Source organism: Callospermophilus lateralis, chromosome 1, assembly GCF_048772815.1.
Source record: "Callospermophilus lateralis isolate mCalLat2 chromosome 1, mCalLat2.hap1, whole genome shotgun sequence".
Lineage (NCBI taxonomy): Eukaryota > Metazoa > Chordata > Mammalia > Rodentia > Sciuridae > Callospermophilus > Callospermophilus lateralis.
Genome location: NC_135305.1, coordinates 16,036,011 through 16,053,773, shown reverse-complemented (window position 1 = coordinate 16,053,773; position 17,763 = coordinate 16,036,011). Strand labels below are relative to the sequence as shown.

The 17,763-nt window shown below is 40.6% G+C and overlaps 1 protein-coding gene across 1 annotated transcript in view; it reads right to left on the bottom strand.

The window, feature by feature from the left end:
• Positions 1-455: 455 nt before the first annotated feature.
• Zc3hav1 (zinc finger CCCH-type containing, antiviral 1) overlaps positions 456-17,763 on the bottom strand; it is a 54,958-nt gene continuing 37,650 nt past the window's right edge. Inside the window, exons 8-13 of the mRNA XM_076832771.1 lie at positions 16,626-16,746; positions 12,530-12,632; positions 6,495-6,591; positions 5,622-5,752; positions 5,133-5,263; positions 456-4,253 (exon numbers count right to left, since the gene is read on the bottom strand). Coding sequence (XP_076688886.1) covers positions 3,991-4,253; positions 5,133-5,263; positions 5,622-5,752; positions 6,495-6,591; positions 12,530-12,632; positions 16,626-16,746 — 846 coding nt within the window. The 3' untranslated portion in view covers positions 456-3,990. The remainder of the gene's footprint in view (positions 4,254-5,132; positions 5,264-5,621; positions 5,753-6,494; positions 6,592-12,529; positions 12,633-16,625; positions 16,747-17,763) is intronic.

The following is a 17,763-nucleotide window of genomic DNA, read 5'->3' as shown; positions in this document are numbered from 1 at the left end:
GTGAGGTAGCTCAGAGGAAGAGTGCTTCCTTAGCATGCATGAGGCCCTGGATTCAATCCCCAATGCTGCAAAAATAAAAGAGCAGAGAAGGGTTTTTGAATTCTGCTGATGACCAGTTACTGTTTAACTTCTGTGCCTCAGCCTGGCCCTGCTGCCTCCGAGGTGCCAGAGGAGGAAAGGTATAAAAGTATGTTCCCAGCTTCCAGCCCTTCCCTCCCAACCAACAGTGGGCTTCTCCATCACCACCTCCTGCCATGCCCTGGCAGTGTGTTCCTAGGCCAGAGCCCCAGAGTGATAACCCTGGAAGGGATATAATATATCACCTCTTGCCCCCACCCCACCCCTTAGAATAGACTAGTGTCTAAAATTGCCTTTTTGGAAATACACACACACACAAAAAAAAAAAAAATTCAACAGAACAAAATTATTCTTTTCTTTTTATTACATAGTCTCAAATTAAGCATACAAGAACAAAAAGCAGTATTACTCAACTACTATAACATAAATAGTTGAGCTTATTTATTCATTAAAATCTATCTAGCGTATCAATATATCAAACGCCCGGCTAGGCTGGGCATCAGTGGTAGCAAAACAAATTAAGACGGTCGACTCAGCCCTTGGGGAGCTTACAATCTATCGCAGGAAGCAGACAGTCTCAAATTCCATAGATGCCAAGAATGAGTAAATCAATACACAAAGTATTCTAAAACCTCAGGGGAGAGGAGCAAGGATGTGACCTATCGGGCTCTTTCCTGATGGAGGTAACAGTTGAGTGAATCTAGGTCAGTGGTTCTCGCGGCAGCATATTGGAATGTGATGAGTAGTAGTTGGCTTCATGATAATCGGGGACTATAAGCGGCACTGAGTAGATGCAGTCAGGGGTAACAGATGTCCTTCAGTGTATGGGTTTGTCCCACACATTGAATAACTATTCTGCACCCTGTACGACTTGTCTAATGTCCTGCTGGACACTTATGTAGGACCTACAGCTTGTCTGAGAGAAAAGAATCCATGTTTCCTCTGAGACAATCTGCAACTTGCCTTGTCCTGTTATCCTTACTTCAATGAAGGTAATTTCGCCCTTTCCTTTATCATAGACAGATAAGGTAGATGGTCTGTAATGACTCACCCTAATACTGGTCCACATTCTATTGTCACCCATAATGCTAGTCTTTCACTTTCCTGTCTTCTTTACAGGAAGTAGCCCCTAGCTAACTCTTAAGCCTGAACCAATTCATTATTAGAGTAAACTTCTATCTATTTCATGGCTTACGGCGTAGTCATGCCTGAGCATTTACATATTGAAATTCACCTTATTTTCATTATAAATTTCTAATTTTCTATATCCAATAGTAGAATTGAGCCATCAAGTTAATATATGAAGAAATTCCTGTGTGTAAGTATGTTGCATTTCTATAAATCATCTTAGGACAGCCAAGGGGATGTTGCAAAACATTTGTTCTGAAAAGGGTGAACAAGTATGATAGGGTAAGTGGTTGCTATGATACGGGCTGGTGGGGCGCCACTGGCAACCAGCACATGAGAACCAAGTATGCTGAGCATCTTGCAATACGATGGACAATTTCTCACAGTGAGAAATTATCAGAAACCCCATACGGATTTTGAATGTCTAATGTCTCGCTAGACATTCACATATAATCTACAGCTCGTCTGTAAGAATATCATATTTTCTCATTTTCTGTTTTGACAATCTGAAAATTTTCTTGCATAGCATTTCTCTTTCAATGAAGGTTATTTCATTCTTTCTCCTATCACATACACACAAGTGTTATCACTAGTTTTTATTCTAACGTCCACTCATGTCTCTGTTTTTTCATTTTTCCATGCTTCTTTGTATGCCATAGCTTCTGATCTACTTTCAAGCTCAAATTTATTTGTTATAAGTAGAAATAAGCATGTGATTACTTCATTATGCCTCCTAGTACTGTAAGGTTGTGCCCAAATTATGGGCATTTTGTTTGCCTTTTATATTAATAGTAATATTACTTAAATTTTATTTTATTTCCAGATTGTGTGTAGGTAGAATATATTACCTCTGAAATGTATTTTGAAGACAACAAAATAGATGTTGCAAAGTATTTATCTTTTTTTTTTTTAAAAGGCAGAAGTACTCACTAGGAACCACTGAACTAGATGAAGAGGGCACCAAAGAAATGTGTAGGAGCAAGGATGTCTCATGTAGAAGAAATAAATGATAGGAGGGTAGGGAAGGGAGGATCGTGTGGGGCCATGATCATGCTTTTGAATTTCATCCTAAAGGTAAGATCAGATTTGTGTTTGGAAAGAGAATCACTAAGTAAATATTTTAAAATATGGCCAATCTTGCTGCTAAGTAGAGAACAACTTAGAAGGGGACAAAGGGATATTAAAGAGGTAAAATGGGACTTGGGAAAGACTTAGGATATGTAGTGGGAGGGACAGCAAGAGTCGAGGATAGCCCCTGGAATTCCACATGGGTAGATGGGATCCGGTGACGCTGTTGACTTGGGGAGGACTGTATTCCTGTGAGGGAGGCAGATGGGCATGTGCAGCTGGAGATGCCTGTAAAATAGCCGACTAGAGCTGCCTAACGGCATGTGGAAAGAGCTGGATAAAGGGCACCTCGACAGCACAAGGGTCAAGGTCAAGATAGGAACTCTAAGTGGCTTCATTTAGAGTGCCCATTCAAAATCAGGATCAGAGTGAATGAAAACAACCGCTCGTGCGAAGCCTTACAGAAAATAACCCTATTGTTAAAAAAAACTACACGTTATGAGTGGAAACACTTAAACCAAGCAATTATGAAGCTTTTTATACTAATCTAAAACTTAATATGAAATTTTGGCAACTGATATGGAATGTTGACAAAGGAAAATTGGAAGGAAAAAAAAAAAACTCACTCAAAATAAGGAAGGAAGATATTGGTCCAGGCACCTCAAATGCTCTAAAAATGAACTACACTACAGTACAATTCACTATTTTTATAAAAAGAAGCCCCAGCAGGCACAAGGTCCCTGCTTGGGACTTTATTCTCTTTGTGCAGATTCTGTGCTCACCAATAAACACATCTCACCTCATAAGAGGTCCATCCTTAGGGATGTCCTGCTCCTAATTCCTTGGTGACTCTCAACTCCAGCAAATGACTACAATAGCACTCAGATTTACCATTCCTAGTTGTGTGAATATGATTACTGCAGTCCTTCTAAAATACAGACATCTTCATGAAAGCCTGGCATGCAAAATACCTTCTCTGTAATCACATTAGTTAGAACATAAATGTCTACTTGGTCCTCACTATATAAAGAGCCCAAATGGGCTTTGAGCTCTAGTTGCTTGCTTCTTTCTGAGACATACTTGATGGCTCTTATTTATTGCATCCCAGAATCTTATTATGGAGTCTGTCTTCTGAGTACAGGCAGAGACAGAGAAACGTGTCCCCAAATTAGTTTCATCACATGGTACAGTATAGTACTGCGGTTATGACTATAATAGCATTTATATTTAATTTTTCCCCCCTCAGTGTGTCCCTAGGCACTTTTTCCGCAGCTGTTCATAATCTTCCACCCAAGGCTGTAATGTCGTATGTGCTTATTTGCATAGGTATTATTAGATTTCTCTCAAATTTCCCAAATTAATTTTCTTTTAATTTAACCAAAACGTAACTGTGCTATACGTAAAACTCAAAGCAATGAGAGAGATTAATATAACTGTAGAAAATTTAGAAATGAGCCTTGACCAGTTACAGCTAAGACAATGCAAACTTTCTAACATGATGGAATCATTGCGAGAGCTATAAAAAATGCCACTACTTGGCTGTCACCCCTAGAAAGAGTGATTTTATCAGAATGAGGCGCATCGGAATTTTTGTGCAGCAAAATTTGGGTACCACTGAATTAAGATATTAGGTAACTTGATAAGAAAATATTAAAGTCTAACTATTACCTGGGACAAGTTGGTCCCACATGTGAACACAATTGGTGTGCATCCTTCCTAACAAATCACGCAGGCTTTATCCATCTCAGTGTATTCGATCACATATGCTGGGTACATCTGATCCTTATGAAAGATGACAAAAACGGAGGGATTCAGAGTGTTGTCCACACAGCTGTCACTGTGTGGAGGAGGCATCCTATACATCATTCTTCCCTCGGCAACATTTCCAACCAGGACTCGGGCTACAAACATAACCGGGCTTTTAACATCATACTGGCAATTTTTATGGGAAGAGAGGGCTTCTTTTGCAAAGTGATTTCCTAGAAATAATCAGAAAAAGTTTTTTGAGAATTATTATGAAGAAGGTACACACTATATAAAGACAGGATTCTTTACACAGAATCAGATGATTGGGTGGACTAAGCATATGTCAACAGTATCTTACTGATCTATAAACCCACCTTTGTAAAGAAGGGTAGAAAAAAAAGCCACTTAAACAAATATTTATGACATGATATCCTTAGATAGCACAGAACCCCCCTGAAATAACGGGGAAACATCTGCTATGGATGAGGCTCACAGTGATAGGGAGAGCCAGTAGGTGCAATGACCATATGTGACAGCACAGGAATCCTATCCAAGCAACTCACACAGGGCGAGTTGGACGAATTAATTTGGAAGCCGTGAGCCAGAGATCCATTCCACACACCATACATTTTTAGGAACAAAGGTCAATTACTACTGATAGATAGGTCTTGGAAAGTGTTCAAAGAAGGGCAAGAAATTATCCCTGACAAAGATTTCCAAAGAAAGCTGATGCATTATCCTAACTTTAGTACACCCCAGATGACCACGGAGATTTCCATACCCAGCAGATCAACAATTTCCTGACAAGAGAAAATTTCCTATTTTCATTTTATGAAAATTTTTAGAAAATTTCCTATTTCTTTTTCTGCCATTTTAGCTGGGTGACTCCCAGAAAGAACAGAAGATGTCAGGAGCGAGGCTAAGGCCCCTCACTCAATCTCCAAGTCAACTGAACCATTCTAATCTGTGCATTTAAAGCTACTGTGAGCTTATTTTCTATGATTACTAAAGCCTGGACATGCTATAAAAACAATTACATACACCTCTTACTAGAAGCACTTAGAAAGTCTGATTATGACTCTACTAGTTAGCATCTCTGTTCCAGCACACACCTTTTCCATATTTGATTTCATGAAGTCCATGCACAGACCAGTTGAAATTATAAGAACAAATATAATCCACATTGGTACGGCTTGTTGCATAAAACAGCAATTTTTCTTCTGTCTGCATCGTCGATTTCTTCCTAATATTGGAAATGACAAGACTTAACACCAAGAACATTCCTCTCCCAGTCTATTTCACAACATTAATCCCAACTTAAGTCTAATCATTTAAATTTCATTCCATTCTATTTCAAAATGGAAAACTTAGGCAGTGGCTATAAAATGATAAATTTATGAAGACATTTAAAGAATAGACTTATAGAATCATTAAACTGTAAAATTGGAAAGCTGAGATTTTTAGGCAATGAAAAAAAAACGAGACCAAATATTAGAGTAGTTATTTGACTACTAAATTAAACCAGCAAATATAAATTTTGTCAGATCAGAACCAATCCTTCCAAATTCTATGGAAAGCAGTATGATCACATGGCTACCAACCTTTCAAAATCCTTCTCGAGCTCTTGGTTATGAATCTTCTTTATCTTTTCAATCTTGAAATTTTTCATGGAAGCTTTAAAATAGTCACTTATGTTGGCATATTCTGCGCTTAGGCTTTCGAGCTCCTCCAACTAAAAAAAAAAATTTTTTTTAAATATATTAATGTGAAGCAGGAAACATTGGAAGCATGGTACATCTATCGGTGTGGCCCCTATGCAATAAGGGTCATTGCCAGTTCCCAACAGCTGGGGGATAGCCTGGATCAGGGGGTTCATTCCAGGTGTGGACACCCAAATAGACAGTGGGCCTAACTGTTCAGGTGACTTCCGGCTAACTAAGCACTATACCTAAGGACAACGGGATGTCCCTGGAACTGATTTAGCCTAGTGGCTTTACAAGTCCCTTGCTTAAAGCTTCAAACCAATGCAGTGACAGAGGAATTGAAGGAATCCACGCAAATTCTTCTGCGCAAGGGCTGAAGCCAAACATGGAGGCTCAAGTCTAGGAACAGTCTCTCCCCTATCAGGCTAGTGGCAGAGTGAAGCCCACTGAGCCAAGTCATTTGTATTCTCTGAGCTGGTCTTCTCATCTGTAAAATAGAGGTATTAATGTCTGCCTCACAGATTGTTGTCAGGATCTGCTCAGATGCCATCATGGGTGGCCAAGCCCCCAAAATGATGAGGCTCCCTATGGAGGTTAGTTGTCCTCTGGGAAAGTGGCACAATCACATTTAGATGTCTGTCTTTGAATCTTGACCCCAGAGTTTTATGGAAGCAATTCATTCATTCAAATCAACAAACATACATGGTTGTAGCAGAATATTTTCTCCCACCTTTAAAGGATTCACCCACCAATCAAGTAAAAAGCAAGTACCTTATATTTACTTGGAGAGTGGGAGCCAAGGTCCCGCTGAGGAAGCAATTTCGAGGACACGGTCAAAGTCTCTGCTGCAGTCTGTGCTACCTGATGGCTACAAATAGAGAATGAAAATTCACTTGGCTTCACGTTTCTCATGTCCAAGTGACTGACTTTCTTTCTTTCTTCCTTTTTTGTGGTTATTTATTTGAAAAATAACATTTCAAAAAACAGCTTATTGGGATGGGGATGTGGCTCAAGTGGTAGCATGATCGCCTGGCATGGAGGGGGGGTGGGGCGCGCTGGGTTCGATCCTCAGCACCACGTAAGAAAATGAAATAAAGATGTTATGTCCACCGAAAACTAAAAAATATTAAGAAATTCTCTCTCTCTCTCTCTCTCTCTCTCTCTCTCTCTAAAAACAAAAACAGTTTATCCTTTTTAAAATATTTTTTTAGTTGCAGATGGACACAATACCTTTATTTCATTTTTTATTTTAATGTGGTGCAGGGGATTGAACCCAGTGCCTCACACATGCTAGGGCAAGCGCTCTACCACTGAGCCACAACCCCATCCCTCAACCTTATTCTTTTTTGTTTGTTTGTTTGTTTTAGGTGGACACAATATCTTTATTTATTTATATGTGGTGCTGAGGATCAAACCCAGTGCCTCGTGCATGGCAGGCCAGCACGCTACCACTTGAGCCACATCCCCAGCCTTCAACCTTATTCTTAAATGAAAACTCTTCTGAGATTAAAAGATCATTTTCAACTAATAACACATTTACTTTCTTTCCTTTGCAGAATTGAGGATGGAACCCAGGGCTTCCTGAATATTGGGCAAGAGAGGTCTACCACCGAGCTACATCTCCATCCCAGATCAAAATGTTTGATAATTAGACTTACAAAGATTTGAGAAAATAGGGACTCTTGTACACTTTTGGTGGGACTATCAATTGGCACAATCCTTAGAGAAAGCAATTCAGCCAGTACCTGTCATAAATTAAAACTGTACAAATCTTCTGACTTAGGAATCCAATTTTATCTTAGGGTAACTTATTCATGCACAATATGATCTATGGTCAAAATATTAAATAGAGGCAATGCTTATAATTGCAAATGACTGCAAATAAAAATGTGTCAGCAAGCAATAATTCTGCTATATATTCACCCAATAAAATCTTTTGTAGTTTAAAAAAAAAGAAAGAAGGAAAGAAAAGCCATGTGCAGTGCTGCTCATCTATAATCCCAGCAGCTCAGGAGGCTGAGACAGGATGATGGAGAGTTCAAAGCCAGCCTCAGCAAAAGTGAGGCACTAAGAAATTCAGAGAGACCCTGTCTCTAAATAAAAATACAGAATAGGGCTGTGGATGTGGCTCGGTGGTCTCCAAGTGACTTTCTATCCATAACTTCCTAGAGAGATGCAGTGCTTATTTCTTTATTTTTCTTTGAAGTACATCCTTACCTATTCCTGACATAGATGTACCATAGTCATCCTTTAAAAAAAAATTCAGTAACTATTCACAATTTAGTAAGAAAAAATGCCATTTTTCCACTGACTCAAAGTATAAACATATGGATTTTTTTTTATATTTTGGTTTAAGCTTCAAAGATCCTAATGTGTTAGAATAAAGCAAGTGTCAGTTATAACTTTGGGTCAAATGATAGACACTTAAGTAGAGCAATGGGTTGAGGGAAAGAATGCTATCTCAGCTGCATTAACTATATTTCAGGATAACCACAGATGAAGAAAAAGGTTTTTTTTAGATGAATCACAGCCAATAATTGCAAGAGAATCAATAGAATGAGAAAACCACCATTTGCAATACTTAATGGTATCCACTGGACTTAACCAGTGACCATCAATAGCTACTAAGACCATTAATTGACATATCAGATGGAGAATGCTATGATGGAAGGATCAGATTGAAGTGACCAAAACCTCTCCTTACCCTAAATCACTAAAAACAGGACAATCTAATGGTGCCTGACTCCTTAATAAGATGTGACAAGAAGTAGAAAGCATTCCTTGTAGAGTATGTAGAGTATTCTCTACCAAAAACCTGATACTGAATCTAATCAGTCCTCAGATCTCATCATTCATTTACAGAAATTACCCATCCATCCATGAGAATACAATTTGCTACATTTTGCAAGGGGGGAATTCTATAGGTCAAATCACAAAGTTTCTTTTAAAAAAAAATGAATAAATTGCATGAAAAAAAAAGTGGAGGAGGAGACTATAATAGAAACTTAAGAAACAAATTAACTAAACACAATATCCAGACCCTGTTTGGATGCGGAATGAGATAACTCAACTGTAAAATGTCACTTATGTGACAAAGGGAAAACAGGACACTGCTGAGTATTTGATGATGTTAAGGAATTACTGCCAATTTTGTTAGGTAGGTAAATACTGTTGTATAGTGTTCCTTATCTGGGGCTGGGGATGTGGCTCAAGTGGTAACATGCTAGCCTAGTATGTATGAGACGCTGGGTTCGATTCTCAGCACCACATAAAAATAAAAATATTGTGTCCACCTTAAAAAAAAAAAACAACTCCTTATCTGTTAGAAACATGCATAAAATATTTACATGACAACAAAGGTGTGATTTACATTCAAATATTCCAGCACCCCCCAAAAAAAATCACAGGTGATAGTAAGAACAGATGAAACACGGTGGCAAAACAGTGACAGCTGTTGATGTCAGGTGTTCGGTTATCCTTCAATTCTCTCTACTTTTGCTGGTGTTTGAAATTTAACATGATTCAAACTATCACATTTAAAAATTAAATGCATTACGGAAAAATCGTTTAAAGATCCTTTTGTATAAAATGAAGACTTTTAGGGAATGATAAAAATCGGCCCCAACTTATCTATATTTTAAACTCAGATTTCCACTCTGTGCTTGTATCTATAGTGCAGACTGAGAACACGTAGTTTAAGATGCCCATAGAGAGCTTCGGGTGTGGCTCAGAGGTAGAGTGCTTGCCTAGCACATGTGAGGCACTGGGTTGGATCCTCAGCACCACATAAAAATAAATAAATGATGATATTGTGTCCACCTACAACTAAATAAATAAATAAATAAAATAATAGATGCCCGTGGATTACGGAGTATGCTGTAGTTCAAATCCCCAAGCACTGCACAGGCCCTCACAGCCCTTGTCCTAGTCCTACAGAAGCTGTGTCCCTACTGGACTGGGGGCAGCAGTATTAAAGCTCCTTCTCTGCATGACCCCCAGTGACACCCTTTTTCTCAATCATATCATTCATTTACTCCCTTCACTTTTCATGTACGTCCATGAATAATCCAAAACATTTCAAGAGCTTTGAGGAGATGATAATTGGGTACAGGAGAGGAGAGAAAGGGCAGTGAGAAAGGGCTTTGCTAGGGATGACATTTACCCAAAGAAGGACTACAGTCATGCACTGTGTGCTGAGAAATGCATTGTTAGGCCATTCTGCTGCAAGGACTTCATTGGAGGGGTTTGCTAAGTCCGAGGGGTACTTCACTAGGCTAGGCTATGTGGGTTGGCGGTTGGTGTTTGGCTTGTTGTTGACCAGAACTTCCATGTCCTTGTGTGGCACCTGACTGCAGCTATTTAGGTATTGTCTCATCCACAGAATGTAAGCTCCACTGGGGCACGAACTACGCTGTAATATTTTTAACTTTATTAATTTGAACATTACACATACTGAAAGGGGGTCTTAGATTAGCTAGATTGATATGATTCTAATTTTTAAAAAAATTTTTTTTAGTTGTTGATGGACCTTTATTTTCTTACTTATTTTGTTTATATGTGGTGCTGAGAATCAAACCCAGTGCCTCACACATGGTAGTCAAGCGCTCTACCACTGAGCCACAACCCCAGCCTCTGATTCTAATTCTTGAGAAACTGAATTAAGAAATCCAGAGCAGAGGCTGGGGATATAGCTCAGTTAGTAGAGTGTTTGCCTCACATGCACAAGGCCCTGGGTTCAATCCCCAGCATCACACACACACACACACAAAAAAAAGAAACTCAGAGCAGGCTAAGCATGGTGTTGTACACCTAAAACCCCAGCTACTTGGGGGGGGGGGGGGCGGCTGAGGAAGAAGGATTGCAAGTTCATAGTCAGCCAGGGCAACTCAGTAAGGCCCCATATAAAAAACAAAAAGTGGATGGGGATGTAGCCCAAGCCCAGTGGTAAAGCACTCCTGGATTACATCCCCAGCAGTGTATTTTTTTTTTTTTTAAGCAAGGCAGGAGGAGAAACTCAGAGAATATTAGGCTACTAGTTGCAAAAGTTTGGAACTCTGAGGTTAGAATTCAGTCAATCATGCATGTAGTAGTCCCCTCTTACCTGAGGGAAATATATATCAGACCAACATCCCACAACAAGTACCTGAAACTGCAGGTAGTTCTGGACCCTATATGTACTGTTTTTTCCTAATTTATCCTATGTATGATAAAGTTTAATTTATAAATTAGGCCCAGTGAAAGACTAACAATATTGTAAAACAGAAGAATTATATATACTGTGGTAAAAGTTATGTGCATATTGTTCTCCCAACATTAATAAGTCAGTATCTTTTTGGTGGGGGAAGGTTCTGGGGATTGAACCCAGAATGTTCTACCACTGAGCCACATGCCCAGCCCTTTTTAGTTTTTTTTGTTTTGTTTTTGAGAGAGGATCTCAATAAGTTGCTTAGAGCCTTGCTAAATTGCTGAGGCTGGCTTTGAACTTGCAATCCTTACCTCAGCCTCCCCAAGCCACTGGGATTACAGGCATATGCCACTGTGACTAGCTAACAAATCAGTATCTTATTGTACTGTACTCTGTTTTCAGACTGGTTGACAGGAGTGTATGTATACACATGTTCACATGCACACACACATAGTCAATGAGTCTGTTAATGCCATCGGGAATAAAAATAATAAGCAGAGAAATTAGTACGTAGTGAACCCTTGTCCAGATCCCCACAGCTAATAAGCAGTGGGCAGAATTTGAACTTAGGTGATTTAGAGCCAGCCTTTGACCTGGTCACAGGCAAAGACCTGTGATCCCAGACGACTCTGACTCTTTGGCAAATGAGAACTAACTCCCACCCCTGGGCCCCAAACCCATCCTGGATTCTCTCGGGATGTTATTTTCTATATTCTCTCATATTTATCCTTCCCTTTCTAATGAAATACCTTCAGTTCCTACAATCAAAGAAACCTAATCAGACTACCTTGATTTTATACCTACCTTGAAACCTGTTTGACAAATCCACACATTACCAGTGGGGGGGGGAAATCCTAGTTCAAAGTGAATAATGTAGATTTTACTGAGGGTTTCATGAGCAATTAGAGTGAATCCCCTATAGCAAAATTTCCTTTGAATATCCCCTTTAATAAGTCAGTGTAATTATTATGTTTATTAAAATAAATTAAAACAAAACAAAAAAAACTTCTTTAACCAACGTCATCTTTCTCCTAAATCCTTGCTCAAGAACTATCCTGTCGCTTTTCCCTCTCCATCTCTTTCTCCGTGTCACATCCTCTATAAATCACAGAGCACAAACAGAGATACAGAGAAGAAGTCATGGCAAAAAAACAAAACAAAACAAAAAACAGTGCTTTTGATTATTTCCTAGGCATATCCCCATTAATCCAGCCATTATTGAGATTGTAGGCCATAGCAGGAAAAAACTGAGGCCCAGGATACTTAAGAGACTTACCTAAAATCCCTGTGACTTAGAGGGAAACACTGGCCTCCTGGTTGTTTATTAATAATATATTATTATTATTATTATCATCTTTTCTTTGCTGAAGATGGAAACTCGGTCCTCATACATGCTATGCAAGTGCTCAACCATGGAGGTCTGCCCTCAGTCCTCTGGTCTACTATTCTCCCACTCATCCATGAGTAAAGGGACTGTTCATACATGATGCAAAAGGGAATTGCAGGGGAAAGCAAGCGGAAGTTTTCCAAGAACACAGGATCCTGATGCATGAGGGATTGATGAGATCAGGGCAGGAACATCTCACACATCTGCCTGCCAGCCATGCTTGACCACACTTACTCTGGCTCCCTTCTCATCTGCTTCGCATCCTGGGAAGAAAAAAATGTCGGCCTTCTGAGGACATCCTTTTGAGTCTTGGAAATTATGTTTGTCTGAATCATCCCTTTAAACAGAAAAAATAAAACAAACAAGAATCAAGAACCAGCCCCAGAAAATGACTCGCTTTTCAGAGGCTACTTACACAGCAGATATTCACGATGGAAGTGTGTATGTATGGATTTGGGTGAAAATTGCCCGTGATTAATAAAAAAAAAAAAAAAAAAAAACTTGTATCCCTCACTGTCCTTTTTCAAAGATTCAAAATGCAAAATAGTGAAACAACATTCAGGAGTAATCTAATATTCTTTTTTTCTTTTTTCTTTCTTTCTTTTTTTTTTTTTTGGTACTGGGGATTGAGCCCAGGGGCACTTTACCACTGAACCACATCCTTTTTATTTATTTTGAGACAGGGTCTTGCTAAGTGCTGAGGCAGGACTCAAACTTACAATCCTCCTGCTTCAGCCTCCCAAATTGCTGAGATTACAGATGAGTGTCACTGTGCCCAGCCAGGATTAAGCTAATCTGTAAATCAAAATTAGAATGAAAGAGAGCTAGGGTACCAAGATGACATCATTCATTTAAACTACCCTAAACAAAACATTAGAGATTGTTAGAGCTCATCAATTTTTTTTTTTTTTTACATCAAGTGTGAAATGTCGTTTTCAATTCATGCATATTGTAGTCCTGGTTCAGATTACAACAGTGATCCTTTTAAAAAGTATATCAGCTGGGCGTGGTGGTGTACACCTATAATTCCAGCAGCTCGAGAGGCAAAGGCAGGGGGATCTCAAGTTCAACGCCAGCCTCAGCAATGGTGAGGCACTAAGCAACTCAGTGAGACCCTGTCCCTAAATAAAATACAAAATAGGGCTGGGGGTGTAGCTCAGTGGTTGAATGCCCCTGAGTTCAATCCCCAGTACCAACAAAACATTAAATCACCACACATTGCTGTAAATGACACAACCATGTTAGAAAAGTTTGGTAATTTCTGATGAATTCAAACATGGGCTGCTACATGACGTAGCAATCCCACTTCTCAACATATATGGATAAATAAAAACCTATCATCTACACCAAGACTTGCATATGAATATTCACAGCTACATTATTCTAATAACCAAAAATTGAAATATCCAAATGTCCATTAGCTGGTGAATGGATACACAAATGACGATAAATTCTCTCGTGATGGAATATTATTCAGCAACAAAAAGCAAAGGACAACTACACACGCAACAATACACATGAGTTCTGCCCTCATCTGAGTGAAAAAAGCCAGCTATGTATAGAGTACATAGTGCAAGAGTCAAGTTCCAGAATAGGCCAAACTAATCTCTAGGGACATAAAGCACACTAGCCACAGCTTGTCAATGGGAGTAAAGGGTGTGAGTGAGGGGAAGCAGAAACCAACTGTAAGGAAGAAGGAGCAAACTTTGGGGGTTTGATGGAAATGTTCTCTATCTTGATGAGGATGGTGGTTACAGGCATTTGTCAGTACTGAGCCAACTGCACACTGGAAACACATGCATTTTATTGTAACAATTAATCCTCAATAAAAGTGCTGTATAACAAAACAAACAACAGCAAACGGAGCAACTCTGGTCATGCTGCAGTGCTGCTCAACATTTTCCCAAGGCTTCCTGTTTAAAAAAAAAATCCAGGTTTGGGGAGTAGGGGCTGGGGTTGTGGCTCAGCTGTAGAGCGCTCACCTCGCACGTGCAAGGCCCTGGGTTCATTCCTCAGCACCAAATAAAAATAAATAAATAAAATAAAGTTATTGTGTCCAACTACAACTACAAAAAAAAATATTTAAAAAAATCCAGGTTTCTCTTTGCTTTCATCTTTTGCAGAACTACATCTGTTCTTTGAAACTTCAAGCTTGGCTGCACCTGCCAGCCTCAGTCTTAGCTCCGCCCTCCCCTGGGGCGCCTCCTCTTGTGGGCAAGGGCTGCTCACTCCATTCCAAAGGTTCCTCCTTGGCCCATCCTGGGTGCTCTCCCCCTGCCTCCTTCAATCTCTAGTTGCTTTGTCCCCTTTTCATTTTCTCCAAAGCTGTTGCCACTTTCTGAAATTACCTGATCTGCTTACTTGCTCATGGACTCTCACTCCCCTTTAGAACGTGGGCTCCAAGAGAGCAACTTCACCACTGTGTCTCCAGGGCCTAGGATAGAGTCTGGCACCCAGATGGCACTCAAATTCCAATTTGATGAATGAGAGAAATAGAAAAGACAATCCTGAACACCCCAAACTGCTCTGACCTCTATGAACCAGGTGAACAAAAGGAACTGGCTCAATAGCTGTAAACTCAGGAACGAGGACTTTGGTTCTTATCTCTCCATCATCCTTTTAAATTGTGAGAGTCATATCTTACCACCAAAGACAGTCTTTAGGGTTGTTGTTATTACTATTATTTTGGCATCAGGAATTGAACCCAGGGGCATTTCACCACTGAGCCACATCCCCAGCCCTTTGTATTTTTTTTTTTTTTTTATTTTGAGACAGCATCTCGATAAAATTCTGAGGCCGGCTTTGAACTTTTGATCTTCCTGCCTCAGCCTCCTGAACCACTGGGATTACAGGCATGTGCCACCAACACCCAGCAGGTAAGTCATTTTTTAATTCCATGATCCCATAAAGATCATGATTTTCCTTCTTGCTTTCCAGTTGTGGTCCACAGGCGCATTGCTATGGTGATTATGCACGTTACAAATTTTAAAAACTTTTTCCATTTTAAACTAACCCAGTTTTTATAATCATAGTTTTAAACAACTATCTAATACCCACTGAAATGTAATACCCTTATTTATTTGATCATCATTCCTCGGGTATTCAGGCCATTCCTATTTTTTCAACACTACAGAGAAGGCTTCAATAAAGATCTTCACTGCCTAGAGATTCTATTCCCCACTTTCTGTTCAATTATTTCCTAAGGAAGATTTTGGGCAGGGGGGATGAAAATACTAGCACTATTTTAACTTGTCTTGAAATGTGCTGTCGGGTTACTTTCCAAAATAGTGAGTATAAGGGCTGGGGACACAGTTCAGTGTACAGTGTTTGCCTAGCATGCTCAGGGTCCTAGGTTCAATCCCCAACACCACAGCCAGTATAGTGGTCCTTAAAAAACACATTACTAGCCAGGCACGATGGCGCACACCTGTATCTCAGCAGCTAGGGAGGCTGAGGCAGGAGGATCGGGAGAGTTCAAAAACAGGCTCAGCAATGGTGAGGCACTAACAGCTCAGTGAAAACCTGTCTCTAAATAAAATACAAATAGGGCTGGGGATGCGGCTCAGTGGTCAAGTGCCCCTGAGTTCAATTCCTGGTATCTCCCCCAACACATACACACACAAAAAAAACCACATTACTTAATGGACACTAAGCGGTACAGAACTCAAATGTCAGGCACTACCTGAGAAGTCAAGGACCTGTGAGAGACACTTCCTCCAAAATACCTGCAGGGCTGGTCCTGAAGGGCAAGTTTCTGACCCCGTGCAAGGGGTGCCCCAGGAGTGTGCCACTAGGGCAGTACTTTCAGAGCGAGGGCAGCTCCTGCCCTGTTTTCTTACTAAACATAAGAAGAGTAGACAGACTGGTGAATGCTAACCAGAAGAGCCTTCTGGGGTGGTTTAAATAAACATGGCAGAAAGCACAGGGCTTCAGTCAAATTGATGGATGAAACCATTGATCTAGTGATGAAATCTCAAAGGAACAGAGTTTCTAAAACTCTGAAGGTGTCCAAAGGCGCAAGACCTCAATTGTAGCCATCAACACCTGAAAATTCAACTGCCCCCCCCCCCGAATCAGAAACTCAGACCAACAGAGCTAAAGAATCCCCAAACTTAGTCCAAACTTCTGACTTTCCAGATGAGGATCAGGGTTGCACAGCTGGTGTTTGCCAGAGCCAGGGCTCTAGAACATAGGTCCCACTGCTGCCGGCTGCCACTCCGCTGGACTGCTCACCTGGCTACAAAGAACCCTGACCTGGGCTGTTCCTGCCCCCACATGTACAGGTGTGCTGGGTTCAAGCCACAGAGGACCCTGCCAGACAAAAACTCACCTTGGAAATTCAGCTCGTAGTTCCGTGACCCCGCCTGGAAGGGCACCACTCCTCTGGGGTAGGACTGGAACATCGACTCCAGATATGTGGAGTCGATGTTGGAACCGGGCTGGTTGTTGCTCTAGTTTAAAAATAAAAAAGGTGAAGACTTCAGAGTAGGCTTTTAGGAAATCTCGACTGTTAGACCTTAAATGGTTTTATTTTTAGACATGCAGTTTGAACAAGAGGGCATCTTGTTCCCAAGCCAGGTGGCAAGGTGGAGCCCAGTCCCACCCTTTTGTGGTCCAGTCCCTACATTGAAAATTCCCTTGGATTTGTCCCTGACGGGGGATATAACAAAGGCATGAGGAATGCTCAAGCAACATCAAGATCTGATCTCTGGCTTCAGGGATATGTGAAGCATCTGAACAGCATAACTGGGTAAAGGGGAGTTTGCTGACGCTGCAAGGGAGCTAGCAAGGCCACCCTTCCACGGTCCCCACCCCAGGGCAAGTGCAGCAGGCAAGGGCAGACTGGATGTGAGCCCCTAACAGCAGGGCTTCCCAATATTTAAAGGAGGTGAAACACTTGTTTCTTGTGAACTAACATAGAGGGACTAATGACAGCAAAATCCTGCCAGCAGCTCATGGTAGAGAGCTCCCGCAGGAACATACAGTCCCTGTAATGACACTGCAGACTACTGAGCTGTCAGCTGTACCCACTCCCTTGCTCATCCCTAATGGAAATGCCTACTGATGAGAAGGGAGGGCACCAGAATGAAAGTATCCAAAGGAATGTCCAGCATGGAGAAGGGCCAGAGTTCATCCGTGTAGCTTTGGAGGGGCATGTCTGAGCATTCACACACTTGCACATAATGAAAGTGAGATTAAATCTGAATGTGTTTCAGGAGGTGGAGCAAGAACAAAGGATAGAAGATGTTAGAACTTTCTAACCTGCAGCATACAACAATGAAGTCAGGCCACGAAGGTGGTATTGCAGTGGCACTGAGATAGGAATGATTGGAAAAGAGATCGCTGCCATGATGATAAGCCTGATAAATCATATATTTTTTAAAGTATTTTTTAGTTGTTGATAGACCTTTATTTTATTTATTTATATGCAGTGCTGAGAATCAAACCCAGTGCCTCACACATGCCAG